General features: G+C 41.3%; 2 protein-coding genes across 2 annotated transcripts in view; both read right to left on the bottom strand.

The window, feature by feature from the left end:
* The window catches only part of LOC118804995 (SH3 and cysteine-rich domain-containing protein 2-like), a 39,279-nt gene extending 29,270 nt beyond the window's left edge, over positions 1–10,009 (bottom strand). Inside the window, exon 1 of the mRNA XM_036565587.1 lies at positions 9,837–10,009. Coding sequence (XP_036421480.1) covers positions 9,837–9,914 — 78 coding nt within the window. The 5' untranslated portion in view covers positions 9,915–10,009. The remainder of the gene's footprint in view (positions 1–9,836) is intronic.
* An 8,647-nt stretch (positions 10,010–18,656) lies between these two features.
* The window catches only part of fbxl20 (F-box and leucine-rich repeat protein 20), a 33,140-nt gene continuing 26,460 nt past the window's right edge, over positions 18,657–25,336 (bottom strand). The window contains exons 12-15 of the mRNA XM_036565860.1: positions 24,470–24,514; positions 23,126–23,182; positions 21,252–21,464; positions 18,657–19,241 (exon numbers count right to left, since the gene is read on the bottom strand). Coding sequence (XP_036421753.1) covers positions 19,134–19,241; positions 21,252–21,464; positions 23,126–23,182; positions 24,470–24,514 — 423 coding nt within the window. The 3' untranslated portion in view covers positions 18,657–19,133. The remainder of the gene's footprint in view (positions 19,242–21,251; positions 21,465–23,125; positions 23,183–24,469; positions 24,515–25,336) is intronic.

Raw genomic sequence — 25,336 nt, 5'->3', positions numbered from 1 at the left:
TGTGGGAATAGTGTTAAGGTGTGGGAATAGTGTTACTGTGTGGGAATAGTGTTACTGTGTGGGAATAGTGTTGTGTTGGAATAGTGTTACTGTGTTGGAATAGTGTTAAGGTGTTGGAATAGTGTTAAGGTGTTGGAATAGTGTTACTGTGTTGGAATAGTGTTACTGTGTTGGAATAGTGTTAAGGTGTTGGAATAGTGTTACTGTGTTGGAATAGTGTCACTGTGTTGGAATAGTGTTAAGGTGTTGGAATAGTGTTACTGTGTTGGAATAGTGTTACTGTGTTGGAATAGTGTTAAGGTGTTGGAATAGTGTTACTGTGTTGGAATAGTGTTACTGTGTTGGAATAGTGTTAAGGTGTTGGAATAGTGTTACTGTGTTGGAATAGTGTTACTGTGTTGGAATAGTGTTAAGGTGTTGGAATAGTATTAAGGTGTTGGAATAGTGTTACTGTGTTGGAATAGTGTTACTGTGTTGGAAGTGTTTATTGTATTGGAACAGTGTTGTTGATTATATTGTTAGTGTTGTGTAGTGTTAAATCTGAATGAGGGTCACTCTGCTCCTTATATTCCCACACTGACCCCTGGTCACAAAACCACTGCTCCACATCTGGACCAGAAAAAGGCCCTGGGGTGGCCTAGTTATAGCCTGAGCTAAACCCAGTCTAAACACTAAGGCGTGGTGTTCCTCAGCAGCACCTTCGCACACTCCGCTTTGGAAAGAGACGCTTCCAAATAAAGCAAAGACAATGAATGTGACGCTGACAAACTCCAAAACATTCCAGCTGATAAAGAAGCTTCCAGGGCACTCAGACAGGCTCAGCTCTCATACTGGCCCTTTCAGCGTGAGAGAGTCGGTATGGATTTGTTCGGAGAGAAAGCCTCGTTTATGAACACGGTGTCTGAGACACTAATAGCGTTTTTCCACCGGGCAGTGCGGTTCTGCACAGTACTGTTACTAAACTGAATCCAGAACTATTCATTTCCTACAGTACAACAGTACCTGTAGACGTAGGAGAAACCCGGGAGAGCTCTTATTATTCTGTGATACCTGCATTTGACTAATGAGTCGTCTGCAATATGAAGATTATTATCTTCATTATATTGATGTGCAATACATCTTGGACTTGCTCTTCACTGTCTCGCAACTCGACTCAGCCTTGCACTTATCTGACTCATACTTTCCCTTGACTGATGCAACTCGGACACTCTCTGACTCCACAATTCAACACAGTTGGCTCGCATCTTGACTCAGACTCATCCTTGATGGACTTGCTGTCACACTGGTTTCATCTGGATTTTACATCTACCTTGTTTTTTGCAGATGTAACTGTTTCCTTAGTCTGACAGATATAAATACTCCACCTGTACTCAAGTGCTCAGATTCCCACCTCGGAGACTCGAGACAAGACTCAGACTCGCACCTCAGACACTCGAGACAAGACTCAGACTCACACCTCAGACACTCGAGACAAGACTCAGACTCACACCTCAGAGACTCGAGACAAGACTCAGACTCGCACCTCAGAGACTCGAGACAAGACTCAGACTCGCATCCAGAGACTCGAGACAAGACTCAGACTCGCACTTCAGAGACTCGAGACAAGACTCAGACTCCCACCTTGGAGACATAAGACTCAACTCAGACTCGCACCTCAGAGACTCGAGACAAGACTCAGACTCGCACTTCAGAGACTCGAGACAAAACTCAGACTCGCACCTCAGAGACTCGAGACTCAATCCAGACTCACACCACAGAGTCAAGACTTGACTCAGACTCACACCTCAGAGACTCAAGCCATGACTCAGACTCCCACCTCAGAGACTCGACTCAGACTCAGTGAGGAGTCTCACCACAGTACCACAGAATCAGCAGAGTCAGTCTGAACCTCGAACATGCAGAAACTCTACAATGTACATATGAAAGTTACAGCTTGCTTTCAGTATTATGATGTGAATGGAGGCGCGGACTCTCCGGTCTCTCCGGTCTGAGACGGCTCCTTTTGCTCATTCCTAATCAGCTGTTTGCACAGCATGAGGTTTAAATAACAGAAGTCATACATCCTAAAAGCAGCTTTGATAAAAGCTCTACTGATGCCCATCATGCTTCATACAGAGCAAATTCAGAAGAAGGACGCAGCCTGAAAAAATAACCTGATTTAAATGCTGACAACTTAATTATTGTTTTCCAGTTCTGTCTTTTTGTTCTGTCCTGTAAAAGCTTTTCTCTGACATTGATCGTAATCATTTTAATCCTAACATCATCTAAAGTCTAGATTTCTGGTCTTTTCAAGTATGTAAATGTATGCATATTTAATTAGATGATGTCTGATATGCATATATGAATATATTTTTCTTCAAACAACGTCAGATACAGAAAGTAATGCCTGTATGTCAGTTTTCGTCTGGCAGAGGTTCACTGTGATCTCTGCTCTAGCGGAACCTCAGACTGTGCAGGAGCAGATATTAAAGCTGCAGCACTGCTGATCCACACTGTAAACAGAGCAGATTCACAGAGGAACGCAGAACCAGCTGATGATGAAACGACCAGTGAAGAAAGAATCACATTTTCATTTGGCCTCCGTCACAAAGAGAGCTCAGCAGGGAACGTTCCTCCTGAGACAGATGAATAAAGCCAACCTGCCGCAGAGTCTGATGATCCAGTTCTACACAGCGATCATCCAGTCCATCCTCACATCATCCAGAACCTTCTGGTTTGGTTCCTCCACCTCACAGGAATGAGCCAAACTCCAGCACATCATCAGGACAGTGGAGAGGATCATGGGATGTATCTGCCAGCACTTTAGAACATCTACAACAGCAGAGCGCTGGCAAAATTACAGCTGACCCCTCTCATCCTGGACGTCACCCCTTCCAGACATGCCCCTCTGGTAGAAGATTCTGGACCATTAAAACCAGCACAGCCAGACATGCTAACAGCTTTTTACCCAGACCTGTAGATCATTAACCACAGTGGACACTTACACTTTACACTTAAACTGACCATCAAACCTCCTCATTAGCCACGTTTACATGCCGCCTAATAATCCATTAATAATCCAACTAATAGCTCAATCAGAATGGTCTAGTCCGATTGAGGCCATTCGGAACACAGTTTCTATCCGACTGATCGAGGTGGGTAATCCTGTAAATAATCTTTTAAAAAGAAGAATAATATCCGTGTAAACGCCTGTATCTGATTACATTCCCTATCGGAAAGTTTAAGTCCGTTCTGATCATGTTCGTCGCGTCATAGTGAGAGTTTATACCGTTCAACATGGCGGAGCAGAAACTGGTCTGCAGAGGAGACGAAGTTTATGCTCTGATCTTTAAAAGATGGCGGTGGGACGGACGTCCAGCTTATGTGTCTCAGAACACGACGTCTTCCTCTCGGCCTTCTTTAATAAGGACATGTGAAGAACGTTTTCCTGAGTCTGACATCATTTTAAAGTGATTAAGAACACAAGCGCTGCTCACTGCTGCTCATCTCACTCTGACTGGACTCACGTGATGCTGGTTGTCATGGTAACGTCTACACTAAGTGGTTCTCTACGCATGCCTGTAATTCTAGATCTGATTGCTTGTAGTGAGCATGTAAACAGAGATTTTCATCAGATTGTTGAGTAGAGTGAGAATAAACACCTCAGTCTTAATCTGTAATCTGAATGTATTTAATCAGATTGGAGAAAATGTTTGCATGTAAACACAGACACTGAATTACAGTAACTCCTCTGTAATATAATGCTTATTTACACAGCTGTGCAGATGTTAAATTTTGCAAATCTTCATTCTGTAATATTCTGTATATAATAGTTATTATATGTCTGCTCTGACCTGTATATGTACAAATATCCACACATCTTTTTAGCTCCTTTAAAATCAACTCTTTATTATTATTTATTCTATTTATTGTATTATTATTTTACTTGTCTCTTAGTTAAATACTTGTTAACAGTTTGTGTGCTTGTCTGGTCTGTTCAGTGTGTCACATGTCAACAAAACTAATTCCTTGTATCTGTAACATACTTGGCAAAATAAAGTGAAATTTGTGAAATTTGAAAATGTGCACTGAATGAAAAAAGCCTGAAAGTTGAACAAACATCCAAATATCGCTAAAAAAGTGGAAAAGTCAGAACATCACTAAAGCTGAAATGCGCAAAAGGTTGATGGGAAAACGTTTTTTAGAATGAACGATGACATATTAAGTCGTAAGTGAGAAATGATTGACCCTACAGATGGTCCAATCGCGGCACAGAGCTTTTCCATAGTTGTTTTCGACGTTCCAAAACGCTGATCAAAGCTGGTTTAAAAGTGTCTCTGCACAATGAGATCCAGAACTGTGTGGTGTGTTTGGTTCCCAGGTGCGAGGGGGGCGTCGGCACGGTGGCACGGAGATTTCAGCCCTCATTAGGTGGCCATCGCTCGTCCTGCCCAGCGTCTCTGAGCTGTAAACAACACGGCCATAAAAGGACGGCAAATGGCTGTAAAGATGATTCTCCCAAAGCAGAAACCGAGTTAAATCTCTCCATCTTGCTCTTTCGATGCAGCCCCTAATCACGGTAGCCCACGTCTTTATATAAGGAACTTTATATAAGATTTTGTAAATGCGCATATCATTTGCGAAATGTTTGAATGGAAACCCAGTCATTGTTATTAACCCTCTGGGGTCCACAAACTCGCCTGTGCATCAAATTCTCAGTTTCTATATCTGTTTATGTATCTTTGTGATGATGCAGCTCAGAAATCCAGTTCAAACACTTCCTGAATCTGTAGAGTCGCCCTTTCCATTCCATCTTATCACGAGATCATACGAGACTCACATCTGGAGTTATGAGCCTATGAAGAGGGGCTGAGATACACGTCATCTGCCTCTCACTGTGTGGAGCTGGTGGATTCGTGTGTCCGTCTACATTCTGTGTGAAACTGACCAATGGACACTCACTAAGGGCTCACCATCACGCCGGAAACCCTTCATTCTTCATTCAGTCCACATCGGAGACAGTGTGCAAAATGCTCCCTAGTATTCGGAGGGTCCTATGTTGGCTGGTTACTCCAGCGCTGACACGCTGCTAACTTAGCGGCGCTGACGCTCCAATGGCAACAAAATGTTTGGTTCAACAATTCTTCGTTTGGAAATGCGCTCTTCCTCACATTAACTGAAATCGTACACATCTCCTCTTTCGTCTTCGGTTTGAGAAATGAGGAACAATTCCCGCTTTCCACCAATCTCTTGGGAAAATCTGGCAAGTTTTTAGGTTTACAAGAAAGCTGTGACAATGGAAGAACCATTGCAAATTGTAAAGTTTTTCAGAGGCATCCCGAGTATAGCTGTGAGTATCCGATATACACCGATCAGGCATAACATTATGACCACCTCCTTGTTTCTACACTCATTGTCCATTTTATCAGCTCCACTTACTATATAGGTGCACTTTGTAGTTCTACAGTTACAGACTGTAGTCCATCTGTTTCTCTGATACTTTGTTAGACCCCTTTTACCCTGTTCTTCAGTGGTCAGGACCCCCATGGACCCCCACAGAGCAGGTACTATTTGGGTGGTGGATCATTCTCAGCACTGCAGTAACACTGACGTGGTGGTGGTGTGTTAGTGTGTGTTGTGCTGGTGTGAGTGGATCAGACACAGCAGTGCTGCTGGAGTTAAGTGCACCTATACAGTAAGTGGAGCTGATAAAATGGACAATCAGCGTAGAAACAAGGAGGTAGTTATAATGTTATGTCTGACCGGTGTACTTGGCTTATACTCCAGTAAAAAGCTCATTGAAACAAATGAAGGTATGAACAAGCCTCTCTGGATCTGATTGTATTAGAACAGAACAGAGTTTGGATGATAAATGTTTTAGATGATTAAATAAAGTCTTACACAAATCTTGAACACAGGCCTCATTTTTCTCCATTCAAATGGAAAAGGCTGCCTGCCAAACTGACCACACGCCGACGTCAGACGCTCCTCTACAAACCAATCAGTGTTCAGTACAGGAAGACACAGCCAGAGCCGGTTTATGAGGAGTCTGGCCTCTTCCTGTTTCCCCCGTTATATCAAAAACAGGCCTGCAAATCACCAGAGGGCGCTCACGAGCGAGTCCTCAATGAAAGGGAGTGAATGGAGCTAAACGGCTAAAAATGAATAGCTAAAATAGTTTCTAATCACTGAACCAGAACTTTCCTTTAATTTTAGACAGTAGAAGAATGCTGCTACTGAGCGCTGATTGGTTAGCATTACTGCTACTGAGCGCTGATTGGTTAGCATTACTGCTACTGAGCGCTGATTGGTTAGCATTACTGCTACTGAGCGCTGATTGGTTAGCATTGCTGCTACTGAGAGCTGATTGGTTAGCATTGCTGCTACTGAGCGCTGATTGGTTAGCATTACTGCTACTGAGCGCTGATTGGTTAGCATTACTGCTACTGAGCGCTGATTGGTTAGCATTGCTGCTACTGAGTGCTGATTGGTTAGCATTACTGCTACTGAGCCCTGATTGGTTAGCATTACTGCTACTGAGTGCTGATTGGTTAGCATTACTGCTACTGAGCGCTGATTAGTTAGCATTACTGCTACTGAGCGCTGATTGGTTAGCATTACTGCTACTGAGCGCTGATTGGTTAGCATTGCTGCTACTGAGAGCTGATTGGTTAGCATTGCTGCTACTGAGCGCTGATTGGTTAGCATTACTGCTACTGAGTGCTGATTGGTTAGCATCACTGCTACTGAGTGCTGATTGGTTAGCTTTACTGCTACTGAGCGCTGATTAGTTAGTATTACTGCTACTGAGTGCTGATTGGTCGGTGAGCAGAGCATCTCATTGGTTGTTCGTGCTCACTGACATCATGAATGTACATTAAAAATGTTTAAGCATTTATAAACTATGAATTTACTCAAATGCTCCATGTGAACCCATTCATTTTGGACTCACTCAGGAGCGCCCTCTAGTGTTTGAGGAACCCAGAAGACATCACAGAGTGGAAATTCTCCTCTCTACAAGTTTTCAGACGGAGTCCACGTAGGTGATGACGACAGGACATAGGTGTGTCAGGTATAGGTGTTTAGTGCGCTTGCTAAAGTGCAGTGTGAAATGAAATGCATGATGGTCTATGTTATTTTTTTAGTAGGAAGGGAAATGAACTAGAACTAGAAGAGTACACTGAGTCAGCTTTGGTTTTGAGTGTGCAGTGGAAGAACGCTCTGACACACCTGACCCAGCACACCAGGAGCTTCTTAATTAGTTAATCAGCTGAGTCAGGTGAGCTGGACGAGGGGGAGCACTAACATATGCACAAAGTGAGGACTGAGATGGGAACACCAGCAATAAATGTAGAAGATATTCAGTGGTAATTCAATCGAACGGCCTTCAGATCAGTCCATTTCTCATCAAGCTTACATCACAACGCTGTAAAGAATAGACTGCCCTCTGAAAGGACATTAAAGGGACATATCACAGAATAGCTGAATTTTCCTTTTGTTTAAAAATAAAACTGTTTGATGTAGTACAGAAACGTTTTAAAACATACCATCCACTCCTGAGTCCATACAGGATATTAATGGAAACCACGCTGCAAAAACTACCCCATTTCAAATTTTGTGATGTCACAAAAACCAACACATAAACATATATCTGCCTATTCAGCCTGCAGCTCTGCTTAGCCCCGCCCACTAACACTGACGTTATTGTGAGTGTTTCAGTCTGCTTTTTGAGTGAGGCATGATACAAGAGTATGATCCAATCACAACAGAGCTCATTTACATATAGCACTCTTAAAGAGACAGTAACAAAAACAGACTGGTTTAATTCTACACTCTTCAGTAAAGAAAATGGTTCTATATAGAACCACAAACACTCAAAAAATGCTTTGCATGATTAAAGGGTTCTTTGCATCATGAAATCGTTCTTCAGACTGATGGAGAATGTGCTGTAGATAGTTCTATATAGAACCAAAAAGCGTTCTTCTAATGTTACGGTGTAAAGCTTCTAACAATTGAAGAACCCTTTTGGGTGCTATATATATATATAGAACCCTTCTTTAAAAAGGTTCTATACAGAACCATCTACACCACATTCATGCACATTCTCCATCAATTTGAAGAATTGCAAACCATGAACATGCAAAGCATTCTTTGCATGTTCATGGTTCTATATAGAACCATTTTCTTTAAAGAACCCTTAAAGAATCAGAAAAAAGGGGTTTGTCTATTGTTACAAACTTGACATCGTAACAATAGCAGAACCCTTTTAGGTGCTATATAGAACCATATATGACACATTCTCCATCAATCTGAAGAACCATTTCACCATGCAAACAACCATTTAATCATGCAAAGCGTTTATGGTTCTAGAACCATTGTCTTTAATAAAGAACCTTTGAAGAACCATCTTTTTTAAGAGTGTAAGGGATAAAGAGATGTTGATCATGTAAAAGTGAATTATGATTATTTTTGGTACAGAAAACCACACAAACACTGTGAGTGGACACAGTAAAATAGAGAAAATTGCAGAATACAGGCTCTTTAAGATCAGGCGATATGTTTCTCAGAGTGCTGGAAGAATATTAATGAATGAGAACCGAACATATTTGTAGACATTTATACTCGTTGTAAGTGATTAATTGATTATTTGCCAACAAAATAAGATCATTTCATTTGATCAGGTTATCTAAAGTAAGTTAAAGATGTCTAGAAATGCACCACAAGTCCAAAAGCATCCAGACAGCCCTGCTAATTAGTGAAATTAACACTTTCCTATTGTATAATCTCCACAGAAAAGCACTGACCGATGGAAGGGGACGCTCTGGAGCAGCTACACATGAGCCTAAGGTCACCATGTCTAATGCCCAGCGTGGGCTAGAGGGGTATAAACCCCCCCCAGCACTGGGCTGTGGAGCAGTGGAACTGTGTTCTCTGGAGTGATGGAGCTCCATCCAGTACTTTTGGGATGAGTTGGAGTGATCCAGAACTGACCATCCAACATCAGCACCTGACCTCACTAATGCTCAATCAAATCCTCACAGCAATGTTCCAACATCTAGAAGCTTTTCCAGAAGAGTAGAGGCTGTTACTGCAGCACAGACTCACTATTAACACCTTCATTTCAGAAGAAACGCTGGAGGAGCTCGAACAGAGTGTGGGTCAAATAACAGTACAGCAATCTCATAATGAGAGGAGCTAGATTTAAAGGGGAAGTCCACTGAATTTCCAAAATTTGTTCAGAGAGAGTCATTCAGAGTGGTTTGGTGTGAAACACTCTGTTCTAGAGAAACTTACAGAGTCAGAACTGTTCACAGTGGTGGTGATAGGAACCAGACGTCCACCTCTAAAAGCTCCCTCACAGAAAGTTCCTACATGAAATGGTTATGAATTCACTGCCAGATGACTGAGACACTGTTTTATGATAGTTTTGGCCTTAAACTCCATTCATGGTGGAGGGATACATAATATGCAGGGTGTTATGAGGCAAAATAGTCCCCAAAGAAAACTTATTATTTCTGATTTTCCACTATTTTCCATCATCAACATTCCATATAAACTCAGAAGACTCGTGTAGGTTCACTGGTGGTTCTGGATAGTAAATAAAATGTCTATATTTGTGTTGTAGTCATGGTGACCCCCTGGTTCCTATCACCACCACTGTAAAGACATCTGAGCCATTTCACACCAAACCACTCTGAATCTCTCTGATCTACATCTCACACACTGAGTTATGGGGGAATTTTGTAAAATCTGTGGAGTTCCCCTTTTAAATGTGTTCACTGGTTAGCGGAGAGTGAGAGTGAGCCGGTGTAACAGGTGAGCGCTGTGTTAAAGCAGTGTGAGAGTGAGTAACTCACCTTAGAGGAGTGTGTGATGGAGAGTGTGCTGGGTGAGCGCTGCAGCGTCTCTCCCTCCGTCTCTCTGCTCTCCATCATCTCTCCCTCCGTTTCAGCTCCGCTCCGCACACGCTCCACTCCGCCGACCGCACTGCACTGCTGCTCCGCACACCGCGCTCTCTCTCTCTCTCTCTCTCTGCCTCGCTTTACTGTTTCTCTTCCTCTCTCTCTCGTTACACTTTCTCTTCCTCTCTTTTTACTATTCCTCTCCCTCCCTCTTTACTCTTTCTCTTCCTCTCTCTCCTTTTTCTTTCTCTTTCTCCCTCTCTCCCTCACTCTCTCCTTTGCTCTTTCTCCCTCTATTTACTGTTCCTCTCCCTCTCTCTCTCCCCTTTCTCTTCCTCTCTACTCTTTTCTCCCTCTTTATTTTCCTCTCTCTCCACTGTTTTTCTCCCTCTTTACTTTCTTTTCCTTTCTCTCCACTGTTTCTCTCCCTCTCCCTCCCTCTATACTTTCTTTTCCTCTCTCCCTTTTCTCTCTTTACTCTCTCTTCCTCTGTCTCTCCTTTTCCTCTCTTTACTCTCTTCCTCTGTCTCTCCTCTTCCTCTGTCTCTCCTCTTCCTCTCCCTTTTCCCTCTTCCTCTGTCTCTCCCCTTCCTCTCTCCCTTTTCTCTCTTTACTCTCTTCACTCTCTCTATATACTTTCTCTCCCTCTTTACTCTTCCTCTCATTTTTCTCCCTTTTTTACTGTTTCTCTCTTTCTTGTTTCTTTCACCCTGCTTCTCTCTTTTCTTTTACGTTTATTTCTCTTTTATCATTTCTCCCTCTCTTCTCCTCATACTAATAACACACAAGAAATGTATCATTATTATTCATTAATATTATTAGTGTGTGTATTATCATTATTATTATTAGAGTAAGTGTGTATTATCATTATCATTATTATTATTAGTGTGTGTATTATTTCCGAGTAAACGACTGCCCACCTGTCCGGCCGGACACTGATGGATGATTGTCTGTCAAGCTCTCCTGTTACCCGCTTCAGACCAGTTGCCCACGCCCCAGTCACCGCCACTTGCCCAGCTACTGCCACCTGCCTTGGACTAGCTGCCCACCCTACACTGAAGTGGACTCCTAACTATTACTACTACTACTATTAATATTAGGAGTATAATAATTTTGTAGGTAGTTTGACCAGAGGAGGATGGGTCCCCCCTTGTGAGCCTTGGTTCCTCCCAAGGTTTCTTCCTCAGCTCTGAGGGAGTTTTTCCTGGCTTGCTCAGCTGGAGGATTTACATTTCATGTTGAAACTTTGTCCTTAATGGATTTCTGTGAAGCTGCTTTGTGACAACATCAGTTGTAAAAAGCGCTATACAAATAAATTTGACTTGACTATTATCATTATTATTAGTGTGTGTTATCATTATTATTAGTGTGTATTATCATTATTATTATTAGTGTGTGTATTATCATTATTATTAGTGTAAGTATTATCATTATTATTATTAGAGTGTGTATTATCATTATTATTAGTGTGTATTATTATTATAAGTGTGTGTAATCATTATTAGTGTAAGTGTGTATTATCATTATTATTATTAGTGTAATTGTGTATTATTATTATTAGTGTGTGTATTATTATTATTATTAGTGTATTATCATTATTATTATTAGTGTAATTGTGTATTATTATTATTAGTGTGTGTATTATCATTATTATTATTAGTGTGAGTGTGTATTATCATTATTATTATTGAATAATTAATATAATTTATAATGCAAAATTGTACCTGATTTCATTATAGAAGGCGACACTCAGTACAAAATAACAGCCTTTCAATCGCTGTACTGCTACAGTCTACAGTCTTAAAGAAGACAGTTCTTCAAAGGTTCTTTAGGAAAGGGAATCATTCTATTTAGAACCTTGGCTTTTACATAGAACCATTTGCATGATTAAATGGTTCTCTGTATGGTGAAATGGTTCTTCAGATAGATGGAGAATGGGCTGTATATGGTTCTATATAGCACCAAAAAGAGTTCTGCTATTGTTACAATATCATGCCTAAAACAGAAGAACTCTTTTTAGTGCTATATAGAACCCCTTTCAAAAAGGTTCCACATAAAACCATCTACAACACATTCTCCATCAATCTGAAGAACCATTTCACCACTTAGAACTCATGGTTCTAAATAGAACCATTGCAGAACCATCTTTTTTAAGAGTGTAAGATGTTAAAATGCTCTGATCTCCAGCTGCTTATCTCAGTGAATGCTGATAGGAGTTAACTTTCAGAGAGGAGGCAGCGCCCTCTTGTGGTCACTGCGGCTCATTACAGTCTCTCTCAGAGCTGCAGTGTTGCTCTGTGTGCAGAAGCGCCGAGAACCTCTAGTAGTTTCACTGCAGTTACAGCAGAAATGACACTTTTCTGTTCTCACTGATCTGAGCTGGTAATACAGCAGGCAGTTTATTCACTGACCGGTCAAATTCACTTTAATTTTCTGCCATGATTAATTTTTCCTGTCACAAACTTGCTGGTAACAAATGTTGTTTTTGTATAAAAAGAGCTCAGACCTTCATTTAATCGCCCGAGTCAAAGTCCAGGTTGATTTTCTGAGTGTAAATAAGTTGAGGGTAAATAACACGTCCTTCACAGAGACTCTGCACATTTAATACACAATTACTGTTTGTTTACTGAATTTAACACACTGGGAGGAAAAAAAACAAACAGTGTGTGGCCTGCGCAAGAGCTTCAGCACATTTATATTGTTTTATTAAATTTTTTTCTCAAATAAAGAGAATTTCTTGTGTAAAAATCGCAGAAAAATGTCATATTTAGGTGTGTTCTCTGTAGAAGAGGTGTTCACTTATTTTCATTTACGAAATCATAAATTTGACCAGGGTGGTCAAAGTTTTGCATACAACTCTTGTGTTTCTGGTGCTTATAATAACAACAACAACAACAATAATAATAATAATAATAATAATAAATGATGGCTACTCAATTAAGGATTTGCTCAATACAAAAAAAACAAAAAACAGAAAAACACATCTCTTAATAATATATAGTTATATATTTATTCATACATACATATTCATTTATATGGGTTAATTGTAAAAATAAAAAAGTCAAAGAAAAGAAGGGAGGAGATTTACAGTAATTGTCTGTAATTGCAGCAACAACTAGTCATTGTCAAAACTGAAGTAAAATCCCAGGATCAAAATCTACCAGAGTGCACGAGCCCCGGACCCCCCGGAAACCCCCGGAACCCCAGACACCCCCCCCACTCCCTCTGCCCCCCCCAAAACTCACTCATACATACATACATACATACATATGCACATACACGCGCACACTGACACTAACTGTGCACTGAACAGACCGCACTGTTTACAGATACACGGCTAAGGATGGGTGAGTGTGCTTGAGCAACACAGGAGAGAGAGAGAGAGAGAGAGAGAGAGAGAGAGAGAGAGAGAGAGAGAGAGAGGTGCACAGATGGATGTGTGGAGGTCTGTAATCAGTTTGTACTGTGGCACTGTGGGAGTATCAGCCAGAGCGACATCACTGTGTGTGCGCGGAAGTGTGTAAGTGTGTGTGTGTGTGTGTGCGCATGTGTGTGCGTGAGTGTGCATGTGTGTGTGCGCGCGTGAACTATATTAGCCTCATGCTGCATTCATGACGACAGCCGGATCTTGGAATTCTCCAACTTGGAATCTCCTATCCTGCTAAAAAGAGACCATTAGGATTAAAACCTGATGCTTTTGCTTTCTAGTGGGAATTGGCTTAATTGTTACCATTAGAGGCCACTAGTTTCCTAAGGACACCTTCAGATTCCATTAGGAAACCATCAAATGCATCTGGAGTCAGAACACCTGTTAAACCATTAGAGTCCTTTACACTGTGATACACAGAATACCATTAGAGACTATGGGACCCCAGCAAGAACCAGTAGAGACTTTTAATGGTTTCTATGTTTTTTTTCCAGCAGGGAGATTCCCACCTATAAGCTGCTTGAATTCTGCTGTGTGGGAACAAAAAGTGTTTACATCTGAATTAAAGAGCTGATTGGTTAGTGCTTTGTTTATTGTAAAAGTGGATGAAGGTTGTGGTACCTTTGCGTTAATATTGTGCCAAAGAAATGACACGAAAGTGAGCAGTCTGAACACAAATCTTCCACAGAATGGCATGTCATAAACAAATGCAAACTCCAAAGCGTAAAGTTTAAAGCGCTAAAAACACGATATCACGTCTCGCTGAAATCAAATCATGAATTAGCAACAGGTTTTTGACTGAGTGGGAGGTACAAGACGGAGGGACGTTCAAATGGGCTACTGAGGTCCCACTTGGTCATGAACGCAGCATCAGCCTAATCCACACAGGCGCCAGACACACTGCAAAGAACAGCATAACAGTCAAGTAAAACCATCTTAAATCTAGTTGATCTATCCAATATTTCTCCTGTTGAGTTCGATGTAAGCTTATAATGAGATTATCTAGCTTATTTCTAGGCATGTTTTACTTGTTTAAAGGGGTTTTGTTAAGTAAAATGATCTCACTATGCTGGCAGATAATTTAGCTTCTTTTAAGAAAACCAGCAAAATCATCTGCCACTACAGTGAGATCATTTTACCCAATAAAATCCCTTAAAACAAGCAGAAAAAAGCCTAGAAATGAGCTAGATAATCTTATATTCACTGCACAGCCATCTCAAAATAAGAAATTTTAGACAAATCGACTAGAATTAAGATAACTTCACTTGTCAAGATACCATTTTTTGCAGTGAACGCCGCTCTCGTCACGCTCAGGCCGGGAGATGCTACGTCTCGCTGCAGCGCAGGGTGAATATCATACAAACGTAAACAATAACATAAACCATCAGCTGGAGAACATAAATAAAAACAATAAATAAGAGAAGTCTGGAGAGATTTGGGGAGATATTTGTTCACTCATTTAGCTAGCAGAGCTGCAGTTAGCTAGACAGGCTAACATCTGTCAACAAGCTTCGCGAGTTAGCTAGCTAGCTAACGGTTAGCGCACACGTTCACCTCGTCTCGGAGATGCTGTGCTGCTGAAACAGAAAGCTGGACTTTACTTTGCGTTTTCAAGGTAAACGTGAGAAAAACACATGTTAACTCTACTGTTAGCAAGAAGCTAACCAGCTCATAATGATACACTCAGAGACGGTTCTTCAAGGGTTAGTTCAGTAAAGACAACAGTCCCATATAGAACCATAAACACTCAAAGAACCCTTTGCATGATTAAGTGGTTCTTTGCATGGTGAAATAGTTCTTCAGATTGATGGAGATTGTGTTGTAAATGGTTCTAAAAAACATGGCTCAAGCTGTGACAACAGCAGAACCCCTTTTGGAAGGGAGACGTTTTTATAGAACCATATACAACACATTCTCCATCAACCTGAAGAACCATTTCACCATGCAAAGAACCACTTAAGCATGCAGATTGTTCCTTGAGTGTTCACGGTTCTGTATAAAACCACTGTCTTTACTAAAGAACCTTTGAAGAACCATCTTTGTAGCATCTTTGGAGACTCAAATGTAAGTAAACTAACACCGTAGCAGAACAATGCAGATAATTTATCGTGCTACACTTTCTCATTTTCTTGAATGAGGTTTTAGCTAACGTTCTGTAAACCGAGCACCAGTAGCTACTAAGGAACACAGAGCCTGGATGGGGCAAGTCGGTCAGGAGCAACATCAGCTAACTTAGCGAAGCTGGCTGAGAAACATTAGCTTGACTACTCAACTGTAGCTTAGCTAGCTGATTAAATCACCGTGCAAAATATCAGCTATAGTGGGCAGAACGTTTACAGGTCAGCTACCATTCCCCCTCCCATGTGCAGCAACATTAGCAAAATGGCGCTGTGTGAATGAAGTGAATTAGCCTGTTAGCTTTGATGCAATAAGGTCTGTCTGAAACGGCAAACAAAGCCGCGCTGTAAACCTTCTACTGTGAACTGAAACAGAGCCGGTGACGTAGTGAGCGTGAGCTAAATAGCCACAATGCTAAACTCCAGCCAGTTACTGTAAAAGCACAGAGAGAAAAGAGGAAAGGCGGAATCAGTGTGTGTGTGTGTGTGTGTGTGTAGATTAGCAGTACGTGAGTTATCCTGATGTTCCAGATAAACGAAGAACACAAGAGCAATCATAGAACGCACACTTTCTCCTGCATGGGGCCAAAATAAAGCATTCTGCACAAGTATCTGTCTTTACTTTTGCCGATTTTACACCAGAAGCTGCGAGTTTGCACCGGATGCGACTGCCGTGCGCTGTACAGAGCGTTTTCTTTTCCACGTGTTTGGTTTAGTTTAATGCTGCTTCAAATTAAAACATCGCCGTCTGCGAGGGTTGCCACCTCAGCCCTATAAGACCCCGGGACGCTCGATCCGGTGCTTGATTTGCTGCTCAATTCAGTGGATGGGTAGCTGTGCTCATCATGCAGTCTACGGTGAATAGGTATCAGTCCAGCTACAGACCCCGATCTTCTAAGCGCTCCTTTCCGAAAATCTCCACGTTGAGGGTAATCTGAACCCCATTCTTGGTAAAGAAATGGTTTGATTGGATAAAAAGAAGCAGTGTAAACCTTTAGGAATTGCTAACATATGAAAATACTTGGATTCTGAAACATTTCAAGTCCAGAAATGGAGTTTCAGGCAAGCAAAATCCAGGACAATGCAGGAAAGTTCCTGGACAGGTGGCGACCCTAGCGTCTGGTTTGGTTATGGACCTAGATTGCACAATATAAGAAGAATACTGAATTTTGTGCTGTTTCTAGCTAGAAAAAAAAAGCTAGCATGCTGCACACGGCAAGCGTCAAAAATAGACTTAAAGCTTATTTTTGCACTGTGGCACTGCATGACACACATGGCCAGTATCAACCATGAGCATAGGAGCTTAGTGGTGCAACCATCTATGCAATGGCCTTGCTGTCGGGAGATGGTGAGGTCGATCGCAGGTGATGCCACAGCCATCTTTGTCTGGGATTCTAAGACACAAAAATCCTTCTCGGTCTCTCTGGATGGGCAGGATGGTCATTTAGTAATACTAGTCTGTTAGGGGATCATCACTAAGTTCACAGGGTCTCATGATGCAGTGCACTATGGCACTTTTTGTAAACCTAAAGCAAACCAGTTGTTTACAATGTTTATCTATACTAAAAAATTGCATTATGAAGTTTGTTTAGCTAGCTAATTAGCTCACTGAAGCTAGTCTAGACGAGGGCAAGTGCATTCATATTAACAAATTGGCTAATTACTGTCTCATGTATGACCACTGATGACCCATGATAAGCCTTTTAGAGGTTTTCTTAATGCATATGATTGAAGTACGGGGTATTATATTAGGAGCTGAAGGAATATAAGGCCCTGGGAACATGGATACGCTTTCACCTGCTAGCTAGCATAATAGAACTAGCAGTTAGCGCTCACCACCAAGTGCATATGTATCAGAAGAAGCTTATGCTAGCCTTCACCCTCCCAGCCTGGTAGCACTGTGTGACAGCCAGAGGGTGGGAATCAGACGTGACTACATCGGTGAGAAAATTGGGTAAAAATCTAAAACAAACGAAACAAAACTGGTGAGCGTTTCCGCACAGCTAACGCGTCTGGTGTAAAATGGGCTTCGTTGCTAGAGCACTCCAGACAAGCTACCTGTCTAAAACACTCAGTGATGCAAACCTGCAAATCAGATAAACAGTAAAAGAAACAAACCTGACAAGAAAAAGGAAAAAGAAAACAGAAATAAATCGACACTGACGACAACGACGACAACAAAATACACCTTTGATTTTTCTTGGTTGTCTTGTTTTTTTCGGTCAGTCTGTTTTCTCTTGTCGAGAGATTTCAGTCAATTAGCAGTCCAGGACAACACGTGTAGTTTCCTTTTTTTCGGTTTGTTTGTTTGTTTGTTTGTTTTATGTCCATCCGTTCAGGTTGAACGTCAAATCCATGGGCCACATTCCGCAGGTGAGGGAACGCCTCCATCCGTGAGAAGCTCGCCGATTTTCCTTCTGCACACATTCGCCCTCCAGCCGTCCACTCAGTAATGCCCCAGTCTTTCCGGAGGAGCAGTCCATGATGTCATCATCCAGCTAAATCCTATCGGCCGGCCGTAAGCCAGGCTGACCTTGCTTGTTGCTCATTGGCCGGCGGTGGCCAGGCCCCTCCCGTGGAAAGTTCCGCATAAAGACTTGTCTGTAGATTGTTTTTAAAAAACTAGATTTGTAACATGCATCTTTTGGCATCAACTCCGATCACCAGCAATACGTCTGTTAATGCTTTAGAAAAATAGTCCTCTTTTAGTTCGACTGAGCAATCCAGCTTTAGAGAGACTGAGAGAGAGAGAGAGAGAGAGAGAGAGAGAGAGAGAGAGAGAGAGAGAGAGAGAGAGAGAGAGAGGTGTCTGTGTTGATTCCTGTTGGTTAGTTGTTCCAAAGAGCCGTGCAAAGACGCTCCTCAGTAATCGAGCTACATTACTCATGGTTGACACTCGTGTGTTGTTTTAGCCATCCAGGCTTTGCTCTAATTTCAACTCCAATGTCTCAAAATTTCTGCGTAATTAAATCACAGTTAAGATGTAAACAGAGTCGTTTAGAGTTGTTTGGTGTGAAACGCTCTGTTCTAGAGAAACTTACCGAGTCAGAACTGTTCACAGTGGTGCTGATAGGAACCAGACGTCCACCTCTAAAAGCTCCCTCACAGAAAGTTCCTACATGAAATGGTTATGAATTCACTGCCTGATGACTGAGACACTGTTTTATGATAGTTTAGAGAACTTAAACTCCATTAATGGTGGAGGGATGCATAATATGCAGGGCGCTGAGGCAAAATAGTTCAAGTCATTTTTGGAGCAACACAGTGAGCCATTTTACATCAAACCACTCAGATAACTTAAATAACTGAATTATTATTATTATTGTTATTATTTTATTAGTGGTGGCTTGTCCAAGTTAAATAGTGGTTTAAAGGAAAAAACAGCCACTAACGTGTATTCAGGAATAGTGGTCCCATTTAAGATGAAAAATAATAATAATTTTAATTAATTAGGAAAAAAGAGCTTATAAATATTTCATTTTGAGATCTATTCATTTTCTTTACAATTTGAAAAATGCTAGTTTCATTCATTTAAGTGACAAACTCACCAGCTTTGCCCATTTTAACAGAACACGGACTACATCAGAGTAAGTGTCTCTCTCTCTGTCTGTCTCAGTCTAGCTCTCTCTATCAGGTGATCCACCAACATGTGCTACTGGGTAAAGGGGCTGAAGGACAGGGGCTTGGGTTGAAGGAGGCGGAGCTTCATCATAGCAGAATGCAGCAGCGGCAAAACCTCTGACGGCTCCCGCCTACAGAGGGGGGCGGAGTCACTGGTGCAAAGTAGGCGTGGACTTTAATGTTGGGTAAGTGAGTCTGGATAGAGAAAAAAAGGAGAAAGAAAAGTGTTTAGGTAAAAAGCACCGGAGTGAGTGTTTTTACATGCACTCAATAACCTGACCATAATCAGATTTCTGCAGTTATCCGATTATCCAAATGGTCATGTAAACACCATACTCCGATCTAGAAATCTGATAAAAAGGCTGGATTTTAGCTCAGTAATCAGATTTCTCAGTGCATGTAAACTCTTACTCTGATTTCTTTCAGATTTCTCAGTCTGAGCATGTGCGAAAACAGACTGCGGTAACAGAAATAAGCGAGCAGCGTCGCCGCGAGACGCAGCAAAACACTTTGGAGTGACGCTGAAACCAAACACAAAATTAAGTATTTAAATATTCTTCATCTTCTAGATGACGTTTGTTCATTTTTAAGTAAAGTTGCACAAAGTAAAATATCAGGTTTTATGTTACGTTTACATCACATCTTCCTCTATGAGTCTATTGGCTAGTTGTAAAGCAGAAATCCGATTATTGTCTGACTCATGTAAACCCAGAGTTTCCCCATTATCTGATTACTGAAGTGCATGTAAACGTGTTGATCGGATTACTGAGATAATGTGATTTTCTGCAATTATCGGATTATTAAGAACATGAAAACACAGTGACTGGACAACAGCATTAATGTCTCACGACTGTATTAAACTACTTAAAGAAAAAAAGAAATCACTTTCTTTTCACTACTGTGTGAAGAAATTCATCACCAAATATGATAAAACAAGACTGTTCAAGCTATTAAACCCTTTTCAAGCCTGTTTAAAGTTTATTCTAATCAGTGTCTTCCAGAAGTGGAAACTATCCAATACAGCAGCACATTCACACAACAGAAAACATCACGCAGCGTGTTCACTGAAGAACATCATACATTTGTGTATTTACACATCACATCCCCAACGTTCTAAAACACACGCACACGTGCGCACACACACGCACGCACACGCACACACACATGCACACAGGAGTCTAAAAGTCTGAGATCACTAATGAAAAGGCTTCTATGCTCTCTCTCTCTCATTCATGAAAAAGTTTTTCATTACAAATTATACCATCAACATAATAATTTGAGTAAGAAGTGGAATCTTTAAAATTTTAACATAAATTGCAGAATTTTAGTATTTGGTGGTGTACCCCCTTTTTACTTTAATGACAGCGTGTATGTGTGTGTGTATATATATATATATATATATATATATATATATATATATATATATATATATATATATATATATATATATATACACACCAACAGAAATGTGTCAAAATTACTTCAACTTCTATTAACAGTTAAAAAACGCTGTATTTATTTAGATATTTGTGTGTGTGTGTATGTATGCATGTATGTGTGTGTGTGTGTGTGTGTGTGTGTGTGTGTGTGTGTGTGTGTAAGCTCCCTGGACAAATTAATACATTATTATATTATTATATTATATATACACTTAAAACTTCCAAATGTTGCCATAATTATAGCAGCAATCCTGTCAGGTAGAGATCACACCAGTCTCTTCAGTTCCTGTCCATTCAGTTCCTGTCCATTCTAGTCCACCCTTCCACTAACTTCAACAGACAACAACACTGTGAAAGTTTGACGGACCAGCAAAATCTCCAGATCTCAGTCTCAGTTCTCAATGCAGAACAGCAGGCGAAACGCAGAAACAGGAACACAGGAACTGTGGCTAAAACCAGATGACTAGAATGGACAGGAGCTCAATAGAGACCAGAGTAATCTTTACCTTACAGGACTAGTGCTGTTATTACGTCAAGGGGACGCGTAACCAAGTATTAGAGAAGAAATGATGCATGCAACTAATTTTTTGTCCGGTAAGCTTGTAACACATTTATCACCACAGGAATAAACATCTCAACGTGTGTAAAGACATGAGACCACCCTCTGAAGAGCTTGTCGTGATCATGTAAGTGTTAGACACAAACTGCAGGCTGGTTTTCTTCCAGGAGCTGGGGAAGGCGGCGTGGTGCGTGTGTGCCGACTCACCCTCAGTCGTTTGATGCCAGCGCGAGTGATCTGTTGGCAGTCGTAGAGTTCGATGCGGTCGAGGCTGTGGCAGGTTTTAAGGTGCTCCAGGGAAGCGTCTGTGATTAACGGGCAGTTGTCCAGCTCGATCACCTCCAGACGGTCATGAGCACACGGACCACTGCCCAGGTGACGGATCCCATCATCCGTGATCAACTCACAATGGGACAGACTCTAGAGTTACAACAATGACACAGAGGCAGTCTCTGGTTATGCCAATGACCGAGACAAACTCTGAGTTTATGACAGTGACGGACAACCTCTGTGCTTATAACACAGAAATAAACCCTGGGGTTGCGCCAATGACAGAAACTTACATGGCTACACCAATGTCACAGAAACAACCTCTGGGGTTGCCCCGGTGACACAGAGACAAACTCTGGTTATGTCAGTGACGGAGAGAAATTCTGAGGTTACAGCAATAAAACATCACCAATGACTCAAAAACAAACTAGTTATTCCAATGACAGACACAAACTCTGGCATTATGCCAGTGACGGAGACAAACTGTGGGGTTATCCCAACAACACAGACAGCCTGACAGCTTGTGGTTACACCAATGACAGAAACAGCCCATTGTTACACCAGTGACACAGAGACCAACTCTGTGGTCACCCCAATGACAGGCAGCCTGTCCTGTTGTTACATAAATGACAGAGACAAACTCTGCTGTTACACCAAGAGACAGAGACAGCCTGTTGTTACACCAATGACTGAGACAAACTCTGCAGTTACTCCAATGACAGAAATGTCCTGTTGTTACACCAATGACAGAGACAAACTCTGCAGTTACTCCAATGACAGAAATGTCCTGTTGTTACACCAATGACTGAGACAAACTCTGCAGTTACTCCAATGACAGAGACAGCCTGTGGTTACACCAGTGACACAGAGACAAACTCGGTGGTTACACCAATGACAGAAACGGCCTGATACACCAATGACAGAGGCAGTCTGTTGTTACACCAATGACAGACAAAGTCTGTGGTTACTCCAATGAAAGAGACAGCCTGTGGTTACACCAGTGACACAGAGACAAACTCGGTGGTTACATAAATGACAGAGACAGCCTGATACACCAATGACAGAGGCAGTCTGTTGTTACACCAATGACAGACAAAGTCTGTGGTTACTCCAATGAAAGAGACAGCCTGTGGTTACACCAGTGACACAGAGATAAACTCGGCAGTTACACCAATGACAGAGGCAGCCTGTTGTTACACCAATGACAGGCGAAGTCTGTGGTTACTCCAACGAAAGAGACAGCCTGTGGTTACACCAGTGACACAGAGACAAACTCGGTGGTTACACCAATGACAGAGACAGCCTGATACACCAATGACAGAGGCAGTCTGTTGTTACACCAATGACAGACAAAGTCTGTGGTTACTCCAATGAAAAAGACAGCCTGTGGTTACACCAGTGACACAGAGATAAACTCGGCAGTTACACCAATGACAGAGGCAGCCTGTTGTTACACCAATGACAGAGGCAGCCTGTTGTTACACCAATGACAGGTGAAGTCTGTGGTTACTCCAATGATGCCGACAGCCTGTTGTTACACCAATGACAGAGACCAATGGCACAAAAACAAACATTTCTTGTCTGATCAACTACACTTGAGGTTAGGTAACCCTAACCCTAGATTTCCTCATGTTTCCTTCTTTTAGTGTATCAGTACTTAATATAACAACTTGGTAATATGAAACTGTTGCATACACATAATCTGTTTTTACATTAGAGAATATACTGAAAACCTACGGAAACAAAACTTTACTGGCAGCAGTATTTTACCTGTCATGTTTAGAGGAAGCTTAAGAGTTTTCATTTCTTACCAGAACCTGGAGCCGAGGGCAGTGTATGGACAACTGGATGAGGGTGGCGTCTGTAATCTGGAGGAAGAAAGAGACACATCAGAGAGAAAGAGTCGGTTTTGTTTTAAACTGTGGTTATTTAGTGTGGGCAACAAATAGTATATTAAGTGAGTTAATGGGGTGGGGGGTATATCAGTATAAAAGTGAACACCGGTACAACGCCCTCTCATGATATTAAATACGCTGTGCTGCCCCTGAGACAAACTAAACACGACAGCTTACCACAACCACAACCACAACCAGCTTAAATAAATCTTATAAACTCATTTAAAGGGTATTTTACACGAAACTGCATTGCCGAGCGCAGCTCCTACAGTAATCTGCACAGCATTGTATATTTCCATGATTGCATACAGAGCGAGCGCACTGTTGGACGTGTGCCGCGTGCATGAAGCATCACAGAGACATTTTATTTTGTTTCTACAAGGTGAGACAGATTTGCGATTTGTGAGGGTTTCCATTTTTACTCTTTTGGAGAAAAGAGATTTAAGATCACTGACGAAGAAGAACGAATCCAGTAGGCTCAACTTACTGTGACAAACTTAACTCTGCAGGAGAGAACGACTAAAAACTGCTTTGTACAAGAGGACTGAAGAAGCTGTACGGCAGTATTTATACTAGAGCTGGGCAATATAACAATATTTATCATTATCATGATAAATTACATAAAAATATGGCACAATAAACTTCTCTAAGTATATATCATCAGTATTTAAGAATAAATAAGAAAAGAGCTTGATTAGTCCTGCAGAATTGGATTTAGTGCAGCACAGTGTGTGAAACACTGAACAGTGATTGGATTCATAGTTTTTGATAGTATTCCCTAAATGAGGCACTAATTTGTCTGTTCTAACTGATCACATGTCAGAAAAAATAAATATTGTGATGCATCACATATCATAAACTTCATTGTATTACATTTCACCATGTCATCCGTCCATTTATAGTTGCAAAGGTATGTTTTAAGTTAGCCTTGTGTTATTTTTTAACTTTGAAGGGTTAATAAATATTGCTATAATAATAATAATAATAATAATAATGAGAAGAAAAAGAAGGAAAATGGCAAACAAAACAGTAGCAATAATAATAATAGTATTTGAAATACTCCTGTGGAGTTGATTTGTTATTGTCATTATTACTGCTATTATAATAATTTATTTACTTTTTTGATATATAACTGATATCATATTGTTATTGTCTGAATAGTAGAAAACACTGTGAATGACTGAACTTGATCAGCTCCAGCACAGAAAGTGCATTTCTATCTAGACATCTTCAACAAATTGAACCTCAACATGAACTCACCTGTACACATTCCTCCAGATCCATCTTCTCCAGCTCATGACAATTCTGCAAACGAGTGAAAACGAGAGGGAGTGAAGATTAAAGGCAAAAAATAACATCAGGCAAGAACGAACAAATATACCGCGACCCTCTCCTGTAATTTTTTCTCTGTTTTGTATTTTTTGTTTGCCTGATGAATCCAGTGTGGTGGCCTGTAGACAAACACTACTACTTCTTTGTTTTGGGGTGTGTAGGTTTTTTCAATGACTTAAAAACTTTAGAATAACTTTGACTGAAATTTCCATCGCAAGTACATGCAACTAAGAGTGTTTTCACACTAGAGCTTTTTTGCCGGACCCAGGACAGCTCGCTCTCTGAGTTCTGTACGTTTGGTCAAGTGTGAAAGCTGTTTCTGAGCCCGGGAGTGGAACAGAGAACCGAGCTCTGGTCCCCCCCGAAATGGGTGGTCTGGGGTTTGTTTCCAGCCAACTCTGGTAGGTCCACTGGCCGTGTGGAAGCTCTCGCTCCTGCAGGATTGGTTAATTTTGTGACGTGACCGCTTCAAATTATCAAGTTTAGTGATGGCGGAGAGGAGTGCAGTGGACAGCAGAGGAGATGGAACACCTTCACCCTTGTGTGGTGTTGGTGTGTGTGTTACTCAGTGGTCTGCTGGACCCACTGCATTAATGTGTATTAAACCAATACAGCCATAACAATTAATGTAAAAATACCAGATGTTAAAAATATCACAAGTGTCCAGCGTTCCAGGGTTCTCCTTTAGCAGCTATAGCCAGTCAGCAGCCCAACACACACACTCATATACACAAACACATATACACACAGACACACACACACTAACAGCAGGCCATGTAGGAGGAGAACAGAGTG

Source organism: Colossoma macropomum, unplaced genomic scaffold, assembly GCF_904425465.1.
Source record: "Colossoma macropomum unplaced genomic scaffold, Colossoma_macropomum, whole genome shotgun sequence".
Lineage (NCBI taxonomy): Eukaryota > Metazoa > Chordata > Actinopteri > Characiformes > Serrasalmidae > Colossoma > Colossoma macropomum.
Note: the sequence above shows the minus strand (reverse complement) of the source record. Positions and strands in the feature narration are given on the sequence as shown.